This window comes from Coregonus clupeaformis, chromosome 27 (genome assembly GCF_020615455.1).
Source record: "Coregonus clupeaformis isolate EN_2021a chromosome 27, ASM2061545v1, whole genome shotgun sequence".
NCBI classification, from domain to species: Eukaryota; Metazoa; Chordata; class Actinopteri; order Salmoniformes; family Salmonidae; genus Coregonus; species Coregonus clupeaformis.
The window spans coordinates 33,361,678-33,389,563 of record NC_059218.1 but is presented as its reverse complement, the minus strand read 5'-3'; the positions used below and the strand labels follow the sequence as shown (position 1 = coordinate 33,389,563).

Genomic DNA, 27,886 nt, shown 5'->3' with positions numbered 1-27,886 from the left:
GCACACAATCTCCGCTGCCTTCATCATGCATGTTTTTACAAATTCACCCTCACTAAATGGTTTTGAAGCCACTGCGATTTCATTAGCAATGAGGTAGCTAGCTTTCACTGCAGCGTCACTGATGTCTCGGCTGTGAGTAAACACAGACTGCTGTTTCTTCAGACCCGCCAACAGTTCATTCACCTTCTCTCATCTCCGCTGTCCTTGAAAGTTGTCATATTTGTCGGCATGAAGACTCACATAGTGGCGACGAAGGTTATATTCTTTCAGCACTGCAACATGCTCTGAACACACCAAACATACAGCTTTCCCATTCAATTCCGTGAATAAATAGGATGACCATTTTTCTTGGAACACTCTGCACTCTGCGTCCACTTTTCTCTTTTTTGACAGAGACATATTGGGGCAATGAGGGTGCCAAAGCACATAATGTTAAAAGTAGAAGCCGTAATAAATATTGCGGGCAAAACAAAGGAGCTCATTGGCTGCACGTGCTTGACCTACTTGCTCTGCCCCGGTATAAACAGTTTGCTTGCTTAACACAATTGCTATTGCGCCATCCAGTGGACGCAATTGGAACAGCAGTTTATTTTATTGAAAAATTGCAGCGCATTTTTATACTTTAAACAAAATTTAAAAACATTTTTTTTATTTTTTTTATTATAAAAAAAAAATCGAAATCATCTCGCGGGCCGGATTAAACCCGTTTGCGGGCCTGATCCGGCCCGCGGGCCGTACGTTTGACACCCCTGCCTTAACCATTCGGAGTTAATGCCTAAACTTAATTTGGAATGATACAGAGAAGTAACCAAACAGAAGTTTAGAAATTTGACGTTTGGAATAACTTAGACATTTTACATTTGAGAAACATGAATGAATGTCTAATTCTGACGTTAGACTGTGAGAGCTTTTGCGCCAACCATAATAGTTGTTGCCTATGTAGGCCTATTGGATATTTATTAAATAATTATTTATTGAAGCTCTTGTCTCTCATTATCATTGAATCTCTGCTAGCTAGCTACATGCCAATGATTTGTTTAGCATAGCAACGTCGAATGATTAGAATTAACGACTGGGTTGAAACATAATAACGACCTGCTGCTTGGGTAGCAACTTCAGAATGCAAAAACACGTTTACTTGTTAAAATAATGTGTTTAATGAAAAAATGTAATTCATATTTTTATAAATATGTTGGCAACCGTTTTATAAAAGCAATAAGGCCCTCAAACCTGGGGATTATCATTTGATAACTCCCTCCTAAGGGCTGTTCCCAGCCCAAGGTGAACAGCCCTTAGGAAGGAGTTTTCACACAATAATCCCTGGGTTCCCATGCCTTATTGTTGAAATACATTCCAGTCACTGCTTGTTTTTTTTCTTCAAATAAAGGAATCTGAATATGTGTTTTTAAATGTTTTGAAAAGTAATTGAAATACCTGAAATAGTATTTGAACCCAGGTCTGACACACACACACACACACACGCACACACTCACAGACACACACACACTCACAGACACACTACCTCCATCTGTCTGGACCCCTGTTAAATGTCAAGCTCTGCTTGTTTCTCTCCTCCCTGCATGTATTGTGTTTAGAGTGTAATGTTTTAGAGTGAATTCCATTTTGAATCGAATCATTTCAGGATTAGAATTGGACATAACATTTTTATTATAAAATGCTCATGATGCAGACATGTTTTTTTTTAGATATTCAAATAAAAATGTTCTCCCGCTTTCTTTCTCCCTCCCTCCATCCCTCTCTCCCTCCATCCCTCTCTCCCTCCATCCCTCTCGCTTTCTCTCCCTCCATCCCTCTCGCTTTCTCTCCCTCCATCCCTCTCGCTTTCTCTCCCTCCATCCCTCTCGCTTTCTCTCCCTCCATCCCTCTCGCTTTCTCTCTCTCCATCCCTCTCGCTTTCTCTCTCTCCATCCCTCTCGCTTTCTCTCCCTCCATCCCTCTCGCTTTCTCTCCCTCCATCCATCCCTCTCTCCCTCTCTCCCTCCACCCCTCTCTCCAAGATTGCCAGCTGCTACTTGAGACATAGAGAGGAGACAAATGGAGAATGTAGCTGTGCCTGCCCCTGGGCAAATATCACCAATTGAAAGAAGAAAGTTAAAAGACGAGGTAGTGTTATCTTTGGCTGGCAGATGCCATATGCTCCAGATGCTGTGTCTCCCAGCCAGGCAACGTTCCATGGCCTTTACCTTATATTCTTCCTTCACCAGAGGCAGAACAGCACATGTGGTTATTCTGCAACAAAAGACATGCAGTGCTGGCAGGTGCACATCAACAATTGTGAATTTGAATTCATCTTACTGGCTTGCTTCATTAACAACTGCTATTGGTGATCCTGTGAAGTCGGGGTCAAAAATATGATTTTCCTTCTTGCTGCAAGAATACATTAAGTATCCTGGAAACCTGATAACCGGTTGATTGAACAAGGTCTTGGATAAGAGGATGGAGTTAGTAGAAGAGCGTAGTTCCTTTGCATTGGCCTGATTGCTTGTTACACATTTACTTCCCTGGCCCCAGTTTTTCAAAAGTTATCTATCTGGATTTCTCCTATCGGATAGGATTAAATACATAGCAATATAATGAATAGAACTGACAAATCATTGACTTGAATGGGGTCTCCCTTTCTATTCATTCTATTTCTATGCATTTCATCCTATCCGATAGGCGAAATCCGGATAGATAACTTTTGAAAAACTGGGCCCTGAACATCCCTCTGAGGTTAAGGTCTAGATTAGTTATTTAGAGGCACAACAATACTATGTGTTATTGATTGTGTTTGTTCAAATTGTTGAGTCTTCTAGTGGAGCAGGCAATGAAATGAAAAGCATGTTCACATCAGGAGAGATCAGCATGAAACCATTTCATTCTGCTCCTGTTTGGGATTAGGACGGTCTGAATGGTAATGTGTTGCATGTGCCGTGAATATAAATGTGTGTGTGGACATGTGTGCAGCATATTGAAAAAGGGAAAATGACAGCTCTGAATATGCAGAGAACTGGGCTGGGATAGCCATGTTTTCACAGCTCAAGGGGAATGCTGTTGACCCATTTAAAATATGATTTTTTCCACACATTTGATGCCTTACAAATTAGGTACTCTAGTATGTGTATCAACTCAATTAAATTTCAATCCAAACCATGGCTCTTATATCATAGAATTGGGACCTTATGCCTATTTGATTGTGTAATGGGACTGTCATGGCAGTTTTAAAATTGGAACTCCTTGAATATTGTATCAGTGTGGAGAAAAATATCCCAATGCAGTAGTATTTATTTATGAGTTGGCATCTCTGTGTCTGTCTGTCAGCTGGATACCTCACATGTGTACCGGTATGCAAAAAACAGAAGTTGTTTTATTTAATTATGTGTGGTGTGTTTGTGCAACGTGTGTGTTTAGGCATGTATGCAATTCTCCACATTACTGCTTCCATGCATGTGATTTCGGGCCCCTGCCCCCTCCCGTTCCCCATCCACGACTTCAAAGCCAAGTCTTCAACCCCCAACTCCCCTCAGGAATGGGTTAAGAAAATATTATCTCTCATTGCAGTGTTATCTCTTTCTTCCTTTGTCCCTCTGTGTTGTTCGAATGTGCTTGTTGTAGATAATTGGGAACAATTTTAAATTAGCCGATGAAGAAGAGAAGATTTTAATCTCAGCTCTGTCACTTCCATTAAGAAAATCCTCATATATTTGAAGTAAACAGTCTTGCCTGCCTGTTATCTCAGTGTGTGTGGTGGTGGGGATTGTATTAACAGAAATTATGCCAAACAGTGAAAGGAATCAATCACTTGCACACGGTTCTCATTCTGTCTGAGGAATTCTCTTGGGGCTTTTGTTATAATAGTGATTATTTGCTATTTCAGTAGAGTGTGAAAGGAGGAAAAGGAGAGACAGAAAATAAAGGAAGCAAACGCTTAAAGGGTGAGGAACAGAAGGAGCATCCATGAACTTCTTGACACTTGTAGACTCAGCTCACTGGGGATTTGATTTGATTTAATATAATAGGATCCCCATTAGCCGACGCCTATGGCGACAGATAGTCTTACTGGGGTCTGACACATAACGAAAAAGACATTACAGACAAAATACTTTATAATTGACATAAATTTAAAAACATGAACATGTACTGTGTGTGTGCATCTATCAGTTACACATACCGTACATATCAGTACAGTCGTGGTCAAAAGTTTTGAGAATGACACAAATATTAATTTTCACAAAGTCTGCTGCCTCAGTGTTTATGATGGCAATTTGCATATACTCCAGAATGTTATGAAGAGTGATCAGATGAATTGCAATTAATTGCAAAGTTCCTCTTTGCCATGAAAATGAACTTAATCCCAAAAACATTTCCACTGCATTTCAGTCCTGCCACAAAAGGACCAGCAGACATCATGTCAGTGATTCTCTCATTAATACAGGTGAGAGTGTTGATGAGGACACGGCTGGAGATCACTCTGTCATCCTAATTGAGTCAGAATAACAGACTAGAAGCTTTAAAAGGAGGGTGGTGCTTGAAATCATTGTTCTTCCTCTGTTAACCATGGTTACCTGCAAGGAAACACGTGCCGTCATCATTGCTTTGCACAAAAAGGGCTTCACAGGCAAGGATATTGCTGCTAGTAAGATTGCACTTAAATCAACCATTTATCGGATCATCAAGAACTTCAAGGAGAGAGGTTCAATTGTTGTGAAGAAGGCTTCAGGGCTCCCAAGAAAGTCCAGCAAGCGCCAGGTCCGTCTCCTAAAGTTGATTCAGCTGCAGATCGGGGCACCACCAGTGCAGAGCTTGCTTAGGAATGGCAGCAGGCAGGTGTGAGTGCATCTGCACGCAAAGTGAGGCGAAGACTTTTGGAGGATGGCCTGGTGTTAAGAAGGGCAGCGAGGAAGCCACTTCTCTCCAGGAAAAACATCAGGGACAGACAGATATTCTGCAAAAGGTACAGGGATTGGACTGCTGAGGACTGGGGTAAAGTCATTTTCTCTGATGAATCCCCTTTCAGATTGTTTGGGGCATCCGGAAAGAAGCTTGTCCGGAGAAGACAAGGTGAGCGCTATCATCAGTCCTGTGTCATGCCAACAGTAAAGCATCCTGAGACTATTCATGTGTGGGGTTGCTTCTCAGCCAAGGGAGTGGGCTCACTCACAATTTTGCCGAAGAACACAGCCATGAATAAAGAATGGTACCAACACATCCTCCGAGAGCAACTTCTCCCAACCATCCAAGAACAGTTTGGTGACGAACAATTCATTTTCCAGCATGATGGAGCACCTTGCCATAAGGCAAAAGTGATTACTAAGTGGCTCGGGGAACAAAACATCGAAATTTTGGGTCCATGGCCAGGAAACTCCCCAGACCTTAATCCCATTGAGGTCAATCCTCAAGAGGCGGGTGGAAAAACAAAAACCCACAAATTCTGACAAACTCCAAGCATTGATTATGCAAGAATGGGCTGCCATCAGTCAGGATGTGGCCTAGAAGTTAATTGACAGCATGCCAGGGTGGATTGCAGAGGTCTTGAAAAAGAAGGGTCAACACTGCAAATATTGTCTCTTTGCATAAACTTAATGTAATTATCAATAAAAGCCTTTGACACTTATGGAATGCTTGTAATTATACTTCAGTATACCATAGTAACATCTGACAAAAATATCTAAAAACACTGAAGCAGAAAACTTTGTGAAGACCAATACTTGTGTCATTCTCAAAACTTTTGACCACGACTGTACATACACACAACAAGTAGGTCACATGGGGGAGAGACGTTGTGCCGTGACGTGTTGCTTTATTTGTTTTTTGAAACCAGGGTTGCTTTTCACTTGCACTATATAAGATGGAAGGGAGTTTCATGCACTCATGGGTCTGTATAATACTGTACGTTTCCTTGAATTTGTTCTGGACCTGGGGATTGTGAAAAGACCCCTGATGGCATGTATGGTGGGGTAAGTGTGTGTGTCAGTGTTGTGTGTAAGTTGACTATGGAAACAATTTGGAATTTCTACACATTTTTTCTTACAAAAACAAGAAGCGACGCAGTCAGTCTTTCCTCAACTCTTGGCCAAGCATATTATTAATATTATCCCTCTGATTACAATGAAGAGCAAGACGTGCGGCTCTGTTCTTGGTCAGCTGCAGCTTAACTAGGTTTTTCTTTGCAGCACTTGACCATATGACTGGACAATAATCAAGATAAGATAAAACTAGAGCCTGCAGGACTTGCTTTGTGGAGTGTGGTGTCAAAAAAGCAGAGAATCTCTTTATTACGGACAGAACTCTCCCCATCTTTACAACCATTGAATCTATATGTTTTGACCATGACAGTTTACAATCCAAGGTAACTCCAAGCAATTTAATATCCTCAACTTGTTTAACAGCCACACCATTCATTACCAGATTCAGCTGAGGTCTAGAACTTAGGAAATGATTTGAACCAAATACAATGCTCTTAGTTTAAAAAAATTTCAGGACCAGTTTATTACTGGTCATCCATTCCAAAACAGACTGCAACTCTTTGTTAAGGGTTTCAGTGACTTCATTAGCTGTGGTTGCTGATGTGTAATCATGTAGTAACCAAAAAAGTGTTAAACAAATCAAAATATATTTTCTATTTGAGATTCTTCAAAGTAGTCACCCTTTGCCTTGATGGCAGCTTTACACACTCTTAGCATTCTCTCAACCAGCTTCATGAGGTAGTCATCTGGAATGCATTTCAATTAACAGTTGTGCCTTGTTAAAAGTTAATTTGTGGAATTTCAGTTGTGTTGTGACAAGGTAAGGGATAGCCCTATTTGGTAAAAGACCAAGTCCATATTATGGCAAGAACAGCTCAAATAAGCAAAGAGAAACGACAGTCCATCATTACTTTAAGACATGAAGGTCAGTCAATCCGGAAAATGTGCAGTCGTAAAACCCATCAAGCGCTATGATGAAACTGGCTCTCATGAGGACTGCCACAGGAAAGGAAGACCCAGAGTTACCTCTGCTGTAGAGTTAACTGCACCTCAGGTTGCAGCCCAAATAAATGCTTCACAGAGTTCAAGTAACAGACACATCTCAACATCAACTGTTCAGAGGAGACTGCGTGAATCAGGCCTTCATGGTCGAATTGCTGCAAAGAAACCACTACTAAAGCACCAATAAGAAGAAGAGACTTGCTTGGCCCAAGAAACACGAGCAATGGACATTAGACAGGTGGAAATCTGTCCTTTGGTCTGAGTCCAAATTTGAGATTTTTAGTTCCAACCGCCATGTCTTTGTGAGACGCAGAGTATGTGAACGGATGATCTCTGCATGTGTGGTTCCCACCGTGAAGCATGGAGGTGTGATGGTGTGGGGGTGCTTTGCTGGTGACACTGTCTGTGATTTATTTAGAATTCAAGGCACACTTAACCAGCTTGGCTACCACAGCATTCTGCAGCGATACACAATCCCATCTGGTTTGCGCTTAGTGGGACTATCATTTGTTTTTCAACAGGACAATGACCCAACACACCTCCAGGCTGTGTAAGGGCTGTTTGACCAAGAAGGAGAGTGATGGAGTGCTGCATCAGATGACCTGGCCTCCACAATGACCCGACCTCAACCCAATTGAGATGTTTTGGGATGAGTTGGACCGCAGAGTGCAGGAAAAGCAGCCAACAAGTGCTCAGCATATGTGGGAACTCCTTCAAGACTGTTGGAAAAGCATTCCAGGTGAAGGTGTTTGAGAGAATGCCTAGAGTGTGCAAAGCTGTCATCATGTGTTGCTGCCATGCTATTTTGTCTTAGGTCTCTCTTTATGTAGTGTTGTGGTGTCTCTCTTGTCGTGATGTGTGTTTTGTCTTATATTTTTATTTTATTTTTAATTTTTAATCCCAGCTCCCGTCCCTGCAGGAGGCCTTTTGCCTTTTGGTAGGCTGTCATTGTAAATAAGAATTTGTTCTTAACTGGCTTGCCTAGTTAAATAAAGGTTAAATAAAAAAGAAAATAAACATGTTGAGTGGCCTTCTCTATAAGCATGCTGAAAGTCTGTTGATAATTTGTTTACGGAGAAATAGCATTGTATTTGGTCAAACACAATTTTTTCCAACAGTTTGCTAAGAGCTGGCAGAAAGATGGTAGGTCTGCTATTACAACCAGTAAAGGCCGCTTTACTACCCTTGGGTGGTAAAATGACTTTAGCTTCCCTCCCGGCCTGAGGACAAATACTTTCCTCTAGGCTCAGACTAAAGATATGAAAGATAGGAGTGGCTATAGAGTCAGCTACCATCCTCAGTAGCTTTCCATCTAAGTTGTCAATGCCAGGAGGTTTGTCATTATTGATTGATAACAAACAAAAAATCCCCTCTCCCACACTAACTTAGCTCACTGGGGATTTTGTTTAATTGGCATCATGACAGATCGTTAGTGGTCTGACTTTGACCATTATTTCCACTGGTATGATGATGGGATATTTCCACGTTTTACCCTTTTATTTCAACAGCATTTCCATTTGGCCAATGAATAATAAACTGTAATAATATAATGATAATATATAATATATGCCATTTAGCAGACGCTTTTATCCAAAGCGACTTACAGTTATGCATGTATACGGGTGGTCGAGGGAATCAAACCCACTGTCCTGGTGTTGCAAGCGCCTTGCTCTACCAACTGTGCTACAGAGTTCCACCATTGCATACAGTATATCATTGGATTCTGCAGTGTGAAAAATCGCAGTTACCGTAGGAACAGTGCTAGCATAGCCGTGGGAAGTAGGGGTGCTGAGGGTGCTGCAGCACCCCCTGAAAAATCCACAGTATTCTTTTTATTTGATTTTTTCGCACAAAAGTAGTGCACTGGGCCTTTAATAGTCCTGTATTAGTGGACCAATATAGCTGTCTGCAGCGCTCACCCTCACCGTGGGACCCCTGCACCAAGAAAGCCTTCCCTTCCTCATCATCAACGCACCCCCCCCAAACTACTTCCCGCGGCTATGAGTGCTAGGCTGTCACGCCTACTCCCCATCATTACGCACACCTGGACCTCATCATCACCTTGATTACTCTCCCTTTATTTAGCCCTCAGTAGTAGTAGTAGCACCAATACTGTCATCAGGCAGTATTGGTTTTGTTCACGTTCAGTACGCTTCTCCTGTTTTGTTTATCTGTCTTTTCTTATCATTAAACATACCTTCTGCACCTGCTTCCTGACTCCCAGCGTATACGTTACATAGGCCCTCCCATTGCACATCAGGCACCAGGCAGTGAGCAAAAGGAGAGCCGTGTGGTCAAACCCTGACAGGGTGTCTGACTGTGTGTCTTTAACGATAGGGAACACATGCTTCAGTAGTGTGAGAACAGCAGGGGTGACCTGCAGGTGTTCTCTAGCTCCTCTCTATTGGTCCCTTCATTAGTGTGCTGCTCCACTCTCATTCCCCTTGCTGTGTGCTAGCAGCCCCATGGTCTAACCTGGAGAAAGAACGATGCTTGTATATTACATCATCAGCTGACATCAATGAGGCAGCTACAGTGAGGGAAAAAAGTATTTGATCCCCTGCTGATTTTGTACGTTTGCCCACTGACAAAGACATGATCGGTCTATAATTTTAATGGTAGGTTTATTTGAACAGTGAGGGACAGAATAACAACAACAAAAATCCTGAAAAACGCATGTCAAAAATGTTATAAATTGATTTGCATTTTAATGAGGGAAATAAGTATTTGACCCCCTCTCAATAAGAACGATTTCTGGCTCCCAGGTGTCCTTTATACAGGTAATGAGCTGAGATTAGGAGCACACTCTTAAAGGGAGTATTCCTAATCTCAGTTTGTTACCTGTATAAAAAGACACCTGTCCACAGAAGCAATCAATCAGATTTGGCCAAGACCAAAAAGCTCTCCAAGGATGTCAGGGACAAGATTGTAGACCTACACAAGGCTGGAATGGGCTACAAGACCATCGCCAAGCAGCTTGGTAAGAAGGTGACAACAGTTGGTGCTATTATTCGCAAATGGAAGAAACACAAAATAACTGTCAATCTCCCTCGGCCTGGGGCTCCATGCAAGATCTCACCTCGTGGAGTTGCAATGATCATGAGAACGGTGAGGAATCAGCCCAGAACTACACGGGAGGATCTTGTCAATGATCTCAAGGCAACTGGGACCATAGTCACCAAGAAAACAATTGGTAACACACTACGCCGTGAAGGACTGAAATCCTGCAGCACCCGCAAGGTCCCCCTGCTCAAGAAAGCACATATACAGGCCCGTCTGAAGTTTGCCAATGAACATCTGAATGATTCAGAGGAGAACTGGGTGAAAGTGTTGTGGTCAGATGAGACCAAAATCGAGCTCTTTGCCATCAACTCAACTCGCCGTGTTTGGAGGACCAGGAATGCTGCCTATGACCCCAAGAACACCATCCCCACCGTCAAACATGGAGGTGGGAGCATTATGCTTTGTGGGTGTTTTTCTGCTAAGGGGACAGGACAACTTCACCGCATCAAAAGGACGATGGACGGGGCTATGTACTGTCAAATCTTGGGTGAGAACCTCCTTCCCTCAGCCAGGGCATTGAAAATGGGTTGTGGATGGGTATTCCAGCATGACAATGACCCAAAACACACAACCAAGGCAACAAAGGAGTGGCTCAAGAAGAAGCACATTAAGGTCCTGGAGTGGCCTAGCCAGTCTCCAGACCTTAATCCCATAGAAAATCTGTGGAGGGAGCTGAAGGTTCGAGTTGCCAAATGTCAGCCTCGAAACCTTAATGACTTGGAGAAGATCTGCAAAGAGGAGTGGGACAAAATCCCTCCTGAGATGTGTGCAAACCTGGTGGCCAACTACAAGAAACGTCTGACCTCTGTGATTGCCAACAAGGGTTTTGCCACCAAGTACTAAGTCATGTTTTGCAGAGGGGTCAAATACTTATTTCCCTCATTTAAAATGCAAATCAATTTATAAATTTTTTGTCATGCATTTTTCTGGATTTTGTTGTTGTTATTCTGTCTCTCACTGTTCAAATAAACCTACCATTAAAATTATAGACTGATCATGTCTTTGTCAGTGGGCAAACGTACAAAATCAGCAGGGGATCAAATACTTTTTTCCCTCACTGTACGTTACATGGCCTCGAAGAGATTGCCTTCATGGTAAGTATCAGTATTAGAACGTTGGCACTGAATTGATTTTACGGTCCCTGGGCCACCATGAAAACTGCAAAAAGGAGAGTATAGGCATATCAATGATCAGTTACTGTATTGTACGATTTACATGATCTGTGTAGCATTGCTCAGTAGAGTGGAGGGAGTTGCTGTCAGGAGGTAGATGAAGACAGAGGGGAGGTGTGGTTAATATTGACTAGGCTGGACTGAAGAGGCAGAGTGAGGCAGATATGGTGTAAATACAGTATTGACTGCTTTTGGTGCCCAAACCTTAACCCCCTACCACATTGAATCTGCACAAGTACAACAGGTCTGAAATATATAGATGGTTTGGTATAGTTGTGCAGTGTTCCATAGACTCATACAAGACAACAATTTGCATTAATGCTAACTGACAAAAATGGGTATACCATCAAGTCTATGTAGGTAACAATAAAATTGCTTTTGCACAGATATCCTACAAATGTTAAATAGCAATTGAGATGAAGTGCGGTACCCAGTCTAGACACAGTGGAACTTTGAGGGAAATTGAATCAATTTGTACAAGCATATTCTGCTCAAGAAAAATCAGAAATGGCACCACATTTATGGAGTGTATGGTTTGCTTATGTTGTTTCCAACTCTATTTGTTGTTTCTGGCCTGTTGGCTTTGGTCACTGTAGGCAGAGAGAGACGATGGCTGGCTGATTGGACCACTGATTAATTATTTACCACGCACACAGCTGATGTCCAGTTCTGGATCTGGTCTGAGTCTCTGAACCCAACGAATTGGTGTTGTCTGAAATCTGGATATTTGCACCTGATGTCTCTGCTGATGGGCTTGTCACAGTCTCTATACTGTATGCCTGGTCTGGGTCTCCTGAGATTCGGTCCTGACTTCCCCTCTGGTTGAGATGATTCTGTGTTACTAAGGCCAATTGTGTCTGTCAGTCTATTTTAGCACCTGACTCACCTCCAAGAGCGAAGGGAGCTCCCTACAGAAAATCTGTATTTTTACTCCTCATCTAATCCAACCATAATCCTATCTTAATCCATAACACATCTCCTTCTCAATATTCATGCAGTCTTTTTCTTCTTGGCATCTTGAATTCCTGAATGACTGAATGTTTTTGACCCCTCGACAGTGTGCCTCATTTTCTAAAGGTTTACATGCTTGAAGACGTTTGCCGTTTTAAGGGTGCAAATCAATGAACCAAACCAATGGAAAGGGGCTCAGAGGCTTCGATGTCCTTTCGATGTGACGCAGACATTTTGTCCCTAGCTGACCGGACATGGATGCACACTGTTATCCAGATCTCTGTTCCTTATCATTAAATCAAATCAAATTAAATGTATTTGTCACATGCGCCGAATACAACAGGTGAAACAGTGAAATGCTCACTTACAAGCCCAGTTTTAAGAAAAATAAGAGTTAAGTACAAAATAGGTAACTTAAAAATAACAAATAATTAAAGAGCAGCAGTAAAATAACAGTAGCGAGGCTATATACAGGGGGTACCGGTACAGAGTCAATGTGTGGGGGCACAGGTTAGTCGAGGTAATATGTACATGTAGGTAGAGTTAAAGTGACTGTGCACAGATAATAAACAGAGAGTAGCAGCAGCGTAAAAGAGGGGGTTTTGGTGGGGGGGACAATGCAAATAGTCCAGGTAGCCATTTGATTAGCTGTTCAGGAGTCTTATGGCTTGGGGGTAGAAGCTGTTAAGAAGCCTTCTGGACCTAGACTTGGCGCTCCGGTACCGCTTGCCGTGCAGTAGCAGAGAGAACATTCTATGACTAGGGTGGCTGGAGTCTTTGACAATTTTTGGATGTCATGGTGCATACATGTGCGTGCCTTGTCCACAGAATGTTTAGCCTGTTGATCATTAGGGAACTACAGCTACTCTCCAGTCTCACACTACGTTGGGCTATGTTGTGTGGTAAGTTAAGTTAATTTGCTAGCGGGCTCCATCACCCAGGACTAATAAAGTGTTGGCCTGATAAGGCGAGATAGCAACTCTGACCGTTGACTGGCAACGCCGCTGCCGGAAGCTTCTCCTTATGGTAGTATATACAGACATTTCCTTCAACGCAGGAAATAACAGATGGGTTTCATGATTTACATAAATTCACTGAAAACCTGCACTAACTCACGGTTATATTAACAGCATTGCACTTTTCATGTAGCCTAATTTTGGCCAACTAATAGCCTAACCACCGATCAAGCAACATTATGGACTAAACATTCAAATCCTGTTGCTGCAGGATTATTTTGCTGCGACAATACTGGTCAAATTAAGATCCAACATCTGTATAGGGCAAACCATGCATCATATACCGCACAGCAGTGTGTTTATGTAGGGGGGTTGGATTGCTTATAGTGGCTGCATGATTTTTCCTTGGGAAAATGGAAGGCAGGCAAAAACACTATAATTCCCCTCCAAGTAGTTGAAGTTCAAGGGAGAGCCATTGGAGTGTACAGGCAGGCTGATGAAAATGTCAGTGCACTGTGAATAGAGCACTAGATCCACTCCACAGATCAGTGATGCTGTTCGGTTCACCCACCTCTGAGTAATCTCTTCTTTAGTGCGTAAACCGCTATGGCCAAATGTACTTACCCAGAGAGGCTGTTTCTGTTGTTATTGGGGGTACAATAGCTGTCGGTGGTCTCATTGTTTGGAAACGAAGCAGTCCTGTAGTGTTGCTTATAGGGTTATGGCGGTCATCCAAAGAGGTGGGCGACTGGTGAGGTGTTCACATGGAGAGGGGAGGGGAGGCTGGCACTAGGAGGTGAGAGACTGTGGACATTGTATGGCTTGGAGGGACAGGAGCTGCTGATGTGACTGTACTGTGCTGTTTGTGGAGAAAGAGAGGCTAAGGAAGCAGAGGCATCATTGGTCATCCATGCGTGATACAGGCTCTTATAAAACACGCCTCAGCCAGGACATTTCAGGGATGAGAAGGAAAAAACACTTTCTCTTTCTGTGAATATGACACATTACTCTGTTATTGTTACCACTGACTCTGGGCCACGGTTTAACACATTTGTTAAGCTCCTTAAACAGAAACATTTAGAAGAGTGAGGGTTAGTGTTTTCAAAAAGTGTATTACAAAGTGAACACTCACTGTGCTTGCTGTATTACAGAGTTAACATTGACACTGCAGCATTATAGGCAGTCAGTCACACAACAGAGAGCTGTTGGATGTGATATTCAGATAATTAATGTTTTAAAGTACTGGTTGACAGCATCAGCTACAGCAGCAGCAATGGCTATTGTAACACCAATAACAACAGAAACAGGGTTACGGTAAGTGCATTTGGCCTGGTGCTTTATTTTCCAAAGAGGAGATTTACTCAGGTGGGAAAATAACGGTGGTGCTCATCTGTACTGTGATGACATCTGAAACAGCAGTCGATAATTCAGGTTCTGGAGATCTACTTACTTGGTCTGCTGGTTTTCATTGTCATCCAGGCCTCAATTAATGAACCAGATATGTGGGTTGGAATGAACTATCACTGTAACTAACTCCCCCATCACATTGTGATTGACCACTGGAACACCTAGCCTTAGGGAAAGATGAGGACTTGCAGACCCTACACTGATCTACAGTGGGGAAAAAAAGTATTTAGTCAGCCACCAATTGTGCAAGTTCTCCCACTTAAAAAGATGAGAGAGGCCTGTAATTTTCATCATAGGTACACGTCAACTATGACAGACAAAATTAGAAAAAAAAATCCAGAAAATCACATTGTAGGATTTTTAATGAATTTATTGGCATATGATGGTGGAAAATAAGTATTTGGTCAATAACAAAAGTTTCTCAATACTTTGTTATATACCCTTTGTTGGCAATGACACAGGTCAAACGTTTTCTGTAAGTCTTCACAAGGTTTTCACACACTGTTGCTGGTATTTTGGCCCATGCAGATCTCCTCTAGAGCAGTGATGTTTTGGGGCTGTCGCTGGGCAACACAGACTTTCAACTCCCTCCAAAGATTTTCTATGGGGTTGAGATCTGGAGACTGGCTAGGCCACTCCAGGACCTTGAAATGCTTCTTACGAAGCCACTCCTTCGTTGCCCGGGCGGTGTGTTTGGGATCATTGTCATGCTGAAAGACCCAGCCACGTTTCATCTTCAATGCCCTTGCTGATGGAAGGAGGGTTTCACTCAAAATCTCACGATACATGGCCCCATTCATTCTTTCCTTTACACGGATCAGTCGTCCTGGTCCCTTTGCAGAAAAACAGCCCCAAAGCATGATGTTTCCAACCCCATGCTTCACAGTAGGTATGGTGTTCTTTGGATGCAACTCAGCATTCTTTGTCCTCCAAACATGACGAGTTGAGTTTTTACCAAAAAGTTATATTTTGGTTTCATCTGACCATATGACATTCTCCCAATCCTCTTCTGGATCATCCAAATGCACTTCAGACGGGCCTGGACATGTACTGGCTTAAGCAGGGGGACACGTCTCGCACTGCAGGATTTGAGTCCCTGGCGGCGTAGTGTGTTACTGATGGTTGGCTTTGTTACTTTGGTCCCAGCTCTCAGCAGGTCATTCACTAGGTCCCCCCGTGTGGTTCTGGGATTTTTGCTCACCGTTCTTGTGATCATTTTGACCCCACGGGGTGAGATCTTGCATGGAGCCCCAGATCGAGGGAGATTATCAGTGGTCTTGTATGTCTTCCATTTCCTAATAATTGCTCCCACAGTTGATTTCTTCAAACCAAGCTGCTTACCTGTTGCAGATTCAGTCTTCCCAGCCTGGTGCAGGTCTACAATTTTGTTTCTGGTGTCCTTTGACAGCTCTTTGGTCTTGGCCATTGTGAAGTTTGGAGTGTGACTGTTTGAGGTTGTGGACAGGTGTCTTTTATACTGATAACAAGTTCAAACAGGTGCCATTAATACAGGTAACGAGTGGAGGACAGAGGAGCCTCTTAAAGAAGAAGTTACAGGTCTGTGAGAGCCAGAAATCTTGCTTGTTTGTAGGTGACCAAATACTTATTTTCCACCATAATTTGCAAATAAATTCATTAAAAATCCTACAATGGGATTTTCTGGATTTTTTTTTCTCAATTTGTCTGTCATAGTTGACGTGTACCTATGATGAAAATTACAGGCCTCTCTCATCTTTTTAAGTGGGAGAACTTGCACAATTGGTGGCTGACTAAATACTTTTTTGCCCCACTGTATCTGCAGCAGCTAACAATCAATATTCTGCTTGTGCTAGTCTTTCTTGTAACTCACTACACTTCTTCGCCTGAGTGGCGCAGTGGTCTAAGGCACTGCATCGCAGTGCTAACTGTGCCACTAGAGATCCTGGTTCGAATTCAGGCTCTGTCGCAGCCGGCCGCGACCGGGAGACTCATGGGCGGCGCACAATTGGCCCAGCGTTGTCCAGGGTAGGGGAGGGAATGGCCGGCAGGGATGCAGGGATGTAGCTCGGCCAGGGTTGTGGGTTCGATTCCCACGGGGGGCCAATAAAAATATGTATTCACTAACTGTAAGTCGCTCTGGATAAGAGCGTCTGCTAAATGACTAAAATGTAAAATGTAAAAAATGTGTCTTCCAGGGGTGTCTGTTGAGACGTTGGATGTGAAGTGGACTGATCTCTGGAGCCAGCTGACTCGAATGTCCGGACGCCGTCATGTTACACACCCGCATTCTGAGCCTTGCCCACCCCTCCTCCTCCTGCCTCGCCACTTCCCTCTTCCTCCTCTTCCTCCTGGGGCTCACCCACCTCTCCCAGGCCGGCTCAGACCATGCACCATCCAGCAGCCCACCCAGCAACTGCTCCGATGGAGACCCCTGCTCTGAGGGCGTGGTCCTGCCCATGTGGAACCCTCAGAACCCGTCGGTTGGTGACAAGGTGGCGCGGGCCATCGTCTACTTCGTGGCTCTCATCTACATGTTCCTGGGCATGTCCATCATCGCTGACCGCTTCATGTCTTCTATTGAGGTCATCACCTCTCAGGAGAAAGAGATCACCATCAAGAAGCCCAACGGAGAGACCACCACAGCCACCGTACGCATCTGGAACGAGACAGTATCCAACCTGACACTGATGGCCCTAGGCTCGTCTGCCCCAGAGATCCTGCTGTCTGTCATCGAGGTGTGTGGCCACTCGTTTGAGGCAGGCTCCCTAGGCCCCAGCACCATCGTGGGCAGCGCAGCCTTCAACATGTTCGTCATCATCGCCCTCTGTGTGTATGTGGTGCCAGAGAACGAGACACGCAGGATCAAGCACCTGAGGGTGTTCTTTGTCACGGCAGCCTGGAGCATTTTTGCCTACATCTGGCTCTACCTGATCCTGGCTGTCATCTCCCCGGGGGAGGTAGAGGTGTGGGAGGCCGTGCTCACCTTCATGTTCTTCCCCATCTGTGTGGTTCAGGCCTGGGTCGCGGACCGACGCCTGCTCTTCTACAAGTACATCCACAAGCGTTACCGTGTCGACAAGGCCCGCGGCGTCATCATTGAGACGGAGGGAGACTGCATGTTCACCAAGATGGACATGGAGATGGATGGCCAGAGGGGCAACTCCCACCCCAAGGAGGTGCTGGACGGCATGCTGGAGGGGGTGGAAGAGGGCGGGGGGATGGGCTCAGAGGAGGATGAAGCTCGGAGGGACATGGCCCGCACTCTGAAGGAGCTGAAACAGAGGCACCCAGACAAGGACACGGAGCAGCTGATTGAGATGGCCAACTACCAGGTTCTGGTCCAGCAGCAGAAGAGCAGGGCCTTCTACCGCATCCAGGCCACACGCATGATGATCGGTGCTGGGAACATCCTGAAGAAGCATGCTGCCGACCAGGCCAGGAAGGTGGTGAGCTGCCATGAGGCCAGTGGACAGGAGGAGGATCCCCACACGATCTACCTGCAGTTTGAACCCTCCCACTACCAGTGCTTCGAGAACTGTGGCTCGCTCAAGCTGTCTGTTGGGCGCCATGGGGGCGAAAGCGGCTGCACAGTCAAGGTCAGTGGGGACAAGCTACTAGTATTTGTCTTTGTGACTAATTATACTGTATAAGATTATTATGTTAAAAATCAATCACTCAAGCTACATGTAATAATGGGAAAGGTTTTTAGATGAGATAAGGGTCGAGCCAGGAGGACATTTTAATTATTTCTGTCTAGTGAATAAATTAAATCGGCATTGAGTTGGTTTTGTTCCTGGGTCACCTCAGGTGGACTACCGGACCGAGGACGGCACAGCCAATGCTGGCTCAGACTATGAGTTTGCTGAGGGCACGCTAGTCTTCAAACCCGGTGAGATGCTGAAGGAGCTGACCGTGGGGGTTATTGATGACGACATCTTTGAAGAGGATGAGCACTTCTACGTGCACCTCCGCAACCCTCGCATCGTGCACCATGCCGAGGTGGCTATCCTGGAGCCCAGCACCATCACCACCACCAGCAGCATGCGCAACTTGCCCCCCAAGGCCGCCCTGGGCAATGCCCACACCGCCACGGTAACCATCTATGACGATGACCACGCAGGCATCTTCACGTTTGAAGTAGATTCGATGAGGGTGAGCGAGAGCGTGGGCACCATGCAGGTGAAGGTGCACCGGATGTCCGGGGCCAGGGGTAAAGTGGCCATACCCTACCACACCCTGGAGGGCACCGCCAAGGCTGAGGAGGACTACGAGGAGGTAGCTGGGAAACTGGAGTTCCAGAACGACGAGACCATGTGAGTAACACCACTTCCTGTCCTGTCCACTGCTCTGCTGCTGTTGATGGCTTGTGTGTTATATTTCAGCATAGTATTCTATGGGTAATTTTTTATGGCATAGATTGCACATATTTTAAGCGGGATTGGAGAGGAGATCAACAGCAGGAGATCTAACAGTGGGGCTGCAGTGTGGAGGACAGAGATAGAGGAATTGGTAGTGATAAAAGAGAGAAATAAATGTAGCTATATTAAAACACTATAGTTTCTATGGGAGTTCATTAATTGTAATGGGTAGATCATGGGTAAGTAATGGTTGGCATTTGGGATTTCACCATTTTCATAGATACTATGCCTTGCAAAAGTATTCATCCCCCATGGCGTTTTTCCTATTTTGTTGCATTACAACCTGTAATTTAAATTGATTTTTATTTGGATTTCATGTAATGGACATACACAAAATAGTGTAATGAAAAAAATAACTTGTTTCAAAAAAATAAATAATGGAAAAGTGGTGCGTGCATATGTATTCACCCCCTTTGCTATGAGGCCCCTAAATAAGATCTGGTGCAACCAATTACCTTCAGAAGTCACATAATTAGTTAAATAAAGTCCACCTGTGTGCAATCTAAGTGTCACATGATCTGTCACATGATCTCAGTATATATACACCTGTTCTGAAAGGCCCCAGAGTCTGCAACACCACTAATCAAGGGGCACCACCAAGCAAGCGGCACCATGAAGACCAAGGAGCTCTCCAAACAGGTCAGGGACAAAGTTGTGGAGAAGTACAGATCAGGGTTGGGTTCTAAAAAAATATCAGAAACTTTGAACATCCCACGGAGCACCATTAAATCCATTATAATTTTTTTTAAAGAATATGGCACCACAACAAACCTGCCAAGAGAGGGCCGCCCACCAAAACACCAGGCAAGGAGGACATTAATCAGAGAGGCAACAAAGAGACCAAAGATAACCCTGAAGGAGCTGCAAAGCTCCACAGCGGAGATTGGAGTATCTGTCCATAGGACCACTTTAAGCCGTACACTCCACAGAGTGGCCAGAAAAAAGCCATTGCTTGAAGAAAAAAATAAGCAAACACGTTTGGTGTTCGCCAAAAGCCATGTGGGAGACTCCCCAAACATATGGAAGAAGGTACTCTGGTCAGATGAGACTAAAATTGAGCTTTTTGGCCATCAAGGAAAACGCTATGTCTGGCACAAACCCAACACCTCTTATCACCCCGAGAACACCATCCCCACAGTGAAGCATGGTGGTGGCAGCATCATGCCGTGGGGATGTTTTTCATCGGCAGGGACTGGGAAACTGGTCAGAATCGAAGGAATGATGGATGGCGCTAAATAGGGATAGGGAAACCTGTTTCAGTCTTCCAGAGATTTGAGACTGGGACGGAGGTTCACCTTCCTGCAGGACAATGACCCTAAGCATACTGCTAAAGCAACACTCGAGTGGTTTAAGGGGAAACATTTAAATGTCATGGAATGGCCTAGTCAAAACCCAGACCTCAATCCAATTGAGAATCTGTGGTATGACTTAAAGATTGCTGTACACCAGCGGAACCCATCCAACTTGAAGGTGCTGAAGCAGTTTTGCCTTGAAGAATGGGCAAAAATCCCAGTGGCTAGATGTGCCAAGCTTATAGAGACATACCCCAAGAGACTTGCAGCTGTAATTGCTGCAAAAGGTGGCTCTACAAAGTATTGACTTTGGGGGGGTATGCACGCTCAATGTCTTTTTTCATTATACTTTTTTTTTTCACAGAAAAAAAATATTTTGCATCTTCAAAGTGGTAGGCATGTTGTGTAAATCAAATGATACAAACCCCCCAATATCCATTTTAATTCCAGGTTGTAAGGCAACAAAATAGGAAAAATGCCAAGGGAGGTGAATACTTTCGCAAGCCACTGTAGAAGGTAATATAGAGACATGAAAGAGAGACTAGTAAAAAAGAGAGGGTGAAACTAAATAAATATTGCTAGAAAAAGATGGTGGCCAAGTATGTAAAGGATGATAAATAAAGAACAGGGGACTGAGAGATAAAAGGGTAAAGCAGTGGGTTTAGAAAATGGAACCGGTTTGTGTGATAGTGATGATTTGAATGATGATTTAGGCTAGAGAAAAATTAGATTTCGCAGTAGAGAGGAGGTAAGAGGGCGTAAGGAGAGGTAGAGAGGGGATGAGAGTGCAAAGCTCTGTGTTTTAACATTCGTCTCTCACTGTAGGCAGGGTTGGCTGACTGATGAGGAAGAGAGCTTAGAGAGTGGTGTGTGGGCGTTTGTGTTTGTGCTTCATGGAGGGTTGTTCCACCTCAAAAAGCACAAGAAAGAGGATTTTGACACCCACCATCTCAGATTGTTCTGAAATCGTTTCTGTAATTAGACTTAGCATTCCTGCTGCATCATTATTTTGTTGAAATATAATTTGATCTCTGAGAAATTAAAGTAATTGTTTGCAACTAAATTTAAAAAAAAATCTAAAGCCACCCACAGACCCCCCAACCACACGCCAATCCCAGCCCAATAACCAGTATACAGTATAAGTTATCTATGTCTGACATGTAGTATGGTGCTGCGGCTTGGAGTATTCTTCATGCTATGTATTGTATTCCGATCGAATTTGGTGATGGTTATTTTCCCTGTTCAGAGAAATTTGTAATTGAAGTTGTTAGGTTTATGTCCCATCCTGCATCCTGATATATTTGTGGCACAAATCCAATGCAAGTCAATGGTACCTATATGAGCATTTTCATGCTTTATGTCAAAATCATCCTAAAGTATCAAAAAATTTATTGTGTAAATCAATGAAGTTACCAGCCAGGTCACCCGTGATACAAGTCAGTATTCGACAGCCATCCATTTCTGAGGACGTCTGGAGATGATGTGGAAACCGGCCACTAGGGGCAACAGTGAGCGCTGATCTACGGTGTCCACAGATCAATTTATAAGCAAAAATGTCGGTCAGAACCAGTACCAGAACCATGCAGCTCCCCTAACCAGGGGACTTTACATCTAAGAGGTATAACCATTCAGAGTTAATGCCTAACCTTAAGATTTCTGAGTTAATGCCTAAACTTAACCTTAAACACTTCGAAATTTGACGTTTGCAACAACTTCGAAATGTTATGTTTGAGGAACATGGATGAACGTCCAATTCTGATGTGAGACTGTGAGAGCCAGTTGGCAGTTACCTATGTGATTTGGGCATGAAGCACAAAATGCAAATAAATGTACCAGTAGCTAGGTTTCCATCCAATTTGTGACAGATTTTCATGCAAATATTATAAAAACTTTTTTTTTTCACCAGGTTTGTTTCCATTAAAATGGCTTGTTGCAGATAAAAGCCTGTGCGTGATGATGTAGTGCACATTACAACCACTTTTGCACTAAAGTTGTACCGAATAAAAAACATAAGTTCAATGTGTTTCCATTGCATTTTCTACTCTATCGATGATTTTGTCACACAAACTGTTGCGATAAATGGCAAACTTGCCCAATTCGCGCATGCTCTCTAGACAACAGTGAACTGATAAAGTGGACAGGTTAGGTTATATGATGAGATGGATAAGAGCAAGATCATTCTTATTTGTTAATTGGCAGCTAAGCACCAATCATCATGTCACTCAGTGGAGGCTATTGATGGGAGGACAGCTCATAATAATGGCTGGAATGGAGCAAATGGAATGGCATCAAACACATGGAAACCATGTAATTGATGTATAATAATAATAATAATAATAATAATAATATGCCATTTAGCAGACGCTTTTATCCAAAGCGACTTACAGTCATGCGTGCATACATTTTTGTGTATGGGTGGTCCCGGGGATCGAACCCACTACCTTGGCGTTACAAGCGCCGTGCTCTACCAGCTGAGCTACAGAGGACCACATGTATTTGATACCATCCCACTTATTCTGCTCCAGCCATTATCACGAGCCCGTCCTCCCCAATTAAGGTGCCACCAACCTCCTGTGATGTCACTAGCATACAAATTAAGACCCTCAATATTTATTGGAAAAGGGCATCAAGCTCATCACCGTGCACTTTCACCACCCTGTGAAGTTCATCATAACTTATTTCATCTGTAGCAAAAAAAAACAGAGCATTATTTTTCAAGTTGTAGTGAGAGGACCACACAACATAGCATCGCCTGACTGCAAATGTACCTCGACATGATGGTTATTCTATCAACAATTGCGCAATAAATAGTTTCCACCGCAATTTGTCACATAATTCGTTTTACAGACACAAAAAGATCCCACCATATCGAATGAACAAATTGTCTGTCGACATTGTCTGAAATTGTACCGTCACTTCCTGTTTCCATCACAGCTGTCGTGATTTTATTTTTTTATACTGTATGACTTTCCTCAAATAAAAACTGTGGATGGAAACATGGTTATTGACTTGCTTTGGATTTGTACCATAAATGCTACAACAGTGGCCAGGTAAACAACACCAAAGCATGGATTGCTGTCAATAGACTTCTTACAGGGTAAGGAAACAAATATGTAATTTTGTAATTTGGGGGGGAATTCACAAATTCTTTTCACCTAGGAAAATGCTTATCTTATCTGTTTCTAACTGCAGACAACATTTCAGAACAATCTGAGATGGTGGGTGTCATTGTTTGCTAAAATGACATGGAACAACCCTGGAATGTGTGACGAGAAAAGCGCTGGTAATCATGCCTGGGGAAAAAAGTGGTGTGTATACGTGTTAGATGAGTGGGTGGAGGGACAGGTGCATATGTTGTCTTCATCTGAGGTGGATCTGTGAGTGTGTGTGTGTTTGTGTGTGTTTGTGTAGGTTTGTGTGTGTTTGTATGAGTGTGTGTGTGATTGTGTGAGTGTGTGTGTATTTGTGTGTGCGTGACAGTGAGAGTAGAGGAGTAGTAAAGGAGGAGGCCAACTTTAACAGGCAAACTAATGAGCTTAGAATTGAAGCATGCAGTTTGCTGTGTTTGCCTTCCAGTTCTGAGCTCCATTAAATAGACTGGGATTTGCAGACAAACCTCCCATCCTAAAAAAGAAACACGGAGAGATGTCACATTCTCTAGATTTGTGGATTAGTGTTTCTGTAAACACCCCTTTCTATTTTTCTATTTGTGTGTGTCTGTTTGTTTCTGTCTGCTCTTCAGTGTGTAGAGCACTGACTGCACTCTTGTGTTTATTCTCCTATTCTAGGCCCGAGAGGGAAAAACAAGCATAAAACAATGCAATGAAACAGGAAATGAAATGGGGAAAGGGGCCAGTTATATAAGCAGATGAGCTGGGAGAGAGACAGGCTCTACAGGGGGGAATCAATACAGCCATTTTCCTCACTACCCTGGGTCTACGACTTCACTGACTACTGGATCAATAACCACCTGAGCATTCTGACACACACACACGCACACGCTCACTCGTGGCAGGGTCAGGGGTTAGTTAAGCAATAAGGGCCGAGTACTGGTAACCTGTGTATATAGCCAAGTTATTGTTACTCATTGTGCATTTATTCCTTGTGTTATTATTTATATTTTTTAAGAGAAGCGGAGTGCCTGGATACAGCCCTTAGTGGTATATTGGGCATATACCACAAACCCCCAAGGTGCCTTATTGCTATTATAAACAGGTTACCAACATAAGAATAACAGTAAACAAGTAGTTTTGCTTCATACCCATGGTATATTGTCTGATATACACATAGCTAGAATGCTGTTCACCCAATCAGAATCCAGGTCCCAAATTACCCAGTTTATAATAGTTATTTGAACACATATGAGTCTATTTGAATTTCACCAGAAGAGTGATTTTTTTAGAAAGAGGTTACAAAAAGCTCTGAACTTTGAAGATGTTGTTATTTGGAAAGAGCAAAATAACACACCGGTTTGTTAAGTAATCCATATCTTTGGGAGAGGTGAAAAGCACTGAATTTTCCCAGTAGATGTCTTCAAGGTTTCTTTCTCTCTTCTCCCTTTTCATCTCTCTCTGTTCCTCTGTTCCTCTGCTCCTCTGCTCCTCTGTTCCTCTGTTCCTCTTCCTCTGCTCCCTGTCCTTATTTCTTATTCTGTACTACCTGGTATATTTCCCGCATGTCTCTCATCTGGCAGTCATTTGGAATAGCAATTACACTGTGTTACCCAGCTACTTAAATGAGTTAGGACACTCACAGTATGGGGAATAACATACCGTAGATACTGCAGCTATAGTGTTAAATACATTCACAGTTCTTATCCACATAATCATCTTGCCTCATTTTAGCTGGTCTTTTTGATGTGTTAAACAATCCTCTACCCTGGATTCATCCAAAAGACTGAAATACACACACACACACACACACACACACACACACACACACACACACACACACACGGACATACACATTCAGTAATGTATGTACACACACATACACACACCGCATTGTGTTAATTGACAGATGATATTACCTCACCAGGGGGAGGGATATCTCATACGAAACAAGTATTATTCTAGCGTCTCCAATTCTTATATTATTTTTCTTTATGAAGGGAATTACAGATTGACTGGGGAAAATGTTTCCCCATGATAGTGGCAGCTTTGATTAGTATTTATAGTGTATTGTCTTTTTCTGTGTGATTTTATTTTCTTCATCCGTTTGATCAAATGGCCGCTCAGATCATGAACACACGCTGACTTTTGCCAAAGCACAGAACCATAATATACTCTAATCCCTACGCTATAAGGTGCTGCTGCAGTGATGAGCAAATCTACATCTCTGCCAAAACCAAAAGCATCATTACATTGGAGATATATCAGGTGTTACAAATCAGGAGAAGAGAGGAGTCAGATTATTTCATTTATTTGTTTTGTTTTCATTTTATTTCCGTTGTGAATGTTTTGGCGAGATGTTAAAGGGTGTGTCCTATTTCACACTCTCCTGTATAACTAGAGCAGGAAACAAATACAATTAAACAAATAAATCAAAAGAAAAATACAGTAGTCTGAGTTTCCATGTTTGTCGAAAACTGGGTCATGTTCTCAAGTCTCCCCTGCACCCCTGCCCTGTGTCTCTGTGGTTATTGAGGACCTAGCCGTGCTCAGCAGGCAGTGTTGGGTGACCCCAGCTCCTCACCTGCTACCCCGCAGCCCACCAGGGTCCTCTGACACACCATAGCAGCTGCTCCTTGCCTCCCTCCATCACTCCCTCACTTATTCACTCACTTCAGCCTTCAGGGCCGTGTAGAGAAATCTGATGTGGATCTGTTGACTGTGTCTCTGTATCTGTTGACTGTATCTCTGTATCTGTTGACTGTGTCTCTGTATCTGTTGACTGTGTCTCTGTATCTGTTGACTGTGTCTCTGTAGCTGTTGACTGTGTCTCTGTAGCTGTTGACTGTGTCTCTGTAGCTGTTGACTGTGTCTCTGTAGCTGTTGACTGTATCTCTGTATCTGTTGACTGTGTCTCTGTATCTGTTGACTGTGTCTCTGTATCTGTTGACTGTGTCTTTGTATCTATTCACTGTGTCTCTGTATCTGTTGACTGTCTTTGTATCTCTTGACTGTGTCTCTGTATCTGTTGACTGTGTCTCTGTATCTGTTGACTGTGTCTCTGTATCTGTTGACTGTGTCTCTGTACCTGTTGACTGTGTCTCTGTATCTGTTGACTGTGTCTCTGTATCTCTTGACTGTCTCTCTGTATCTGTTGACTGTCTCTCTGTATCTGTTGACTGTCTCTCTGTATCTGTTGACTGTCTCTCTGTATCTTTCCTGTCTCTGTCCTGCTCTTTTTCTCTTGCATGTATTTTAGGAGAGGATCCAAGTAATATCTGTGTACAGTAACGTCACAGTCTGTAGCTTTTCTCTCATTACCCCTCCTTAGTGCAGCAGTTTAGTGTTCTGTTATCAGCATGCTCTACTCAGTCATTACACATCAAATCAAATCAAATCAAATTGTATAGGGTGTGTGTGACGTCACACTGACTCTTCTGTAAAAGCCTTTTTATTTTTTTTGCTAGCCAAACCACTGCCTGTGCGTGTCCAAGCTTGTGTTTGTGTGTGTGGACAGAAATAGACAGCCGCCCACATATCATTAGGGAGATGGAGGGAGATGGATAGAAACTGAGGTAATTTGAGAGTGCAGGGGAGTGTGGAGGGCTGATGCAAACACACGGGCTCCCATTGAGACGTACTAAAGAGCACACCACAGGAGCCGAACATTTATAGTTTCAGACTACATTTACTATGTGTCTGGCTCTGACTGGGTGCTTCCATGTCTTTTGTACGTCAGTGAGTATAATATGCTACGCGCAGTAAAAAACACACATATATAGTATCACTTAAACAACCCACATGTACACACAAAACTCTGTTACCACACACTAATGGGAATATTGCCAATGCAGCAGTGTACTGGTTCTAGAGTTCTATACCGCAACTGTTTTTCTGCATGAAACTGAACAGCCCTCATATACAGTACATTTCACAACCTACTGCAGTAATTTTTTCTGGTTTATTTACGTTTCCCCCTTGGCCATTAACACTGCGTACACAAATATGTGGCATGGAACTCAAACACAACGTTGGACGCTCTGTCGCAGTTCACGAGAGCTTGTAATTAGGGACTAGGGACTTCTTCTCCGTCACAGGATCGTGTTGCCAAAGCTACCCCTACTATGCTACTTTACCATGGAGATTGTTGCTACCACTGCAGCTACTGTACCATGGTTAATGCTGCTATCACAATACTATCAGCAGTATCTGATGTCTGCTGTTAGGACTCATAAACACAACTGAATGTACATAATTGTATAGATATTGTAATGGTGGTAAAAGAGAGTTCTGTGTGTTGTTGCTTTGAAATTAGTTTGCCATTGAGCAGCGATGTTACAGGGGAAATGACACATACAGGAGAAATGAGCGTTAAGTGCCTTTCTCATGGGCACATCGACAGATTTTTCATCTAGTCGGCTCGTGGATTCAAACCAGTGACCTTTCGGTTATTGTCCCAACACTCTTAACCGCTAGGCTACCTGCCGCCCCAACATCAAAACTCAACATCTCAACATCAAAAATGTTTAGACAGATGACATCTATCTCTACCTGTCTCTATCTCGCTGTA

At 43.4% G+C, this 27,886-nt stretch overlaps 1 protein-coding gene across 1 annotated transcript in view; it reads left to right on the top strand.

The window, feature by feature from the left end:
* LOC121541831 (sodium/calcium exchanger 1-like) overlaps window positions 1-27,886 on the top strand; it is a 70,955-nt gene that overhangs the window by 12,078 nt on the left and 30,991 nt on the right. The window contains exons 3-4 of the mRNA XM_041851146.2: window positions 16,692-18,092; window positions 18,304-18,809. Coding sequence (XP_041707080.2) covers window positions 16,767-18,092; window positions 18,304-18,809 — 1,832 coding nt within the window. The 5' untranslated portion in view covers window positions 16,692-16,766. The remainder of the gene's footprint in view (window positions 1-16,691; window positions 18,093-18,303; window positions 18,810-27,886) is intronic.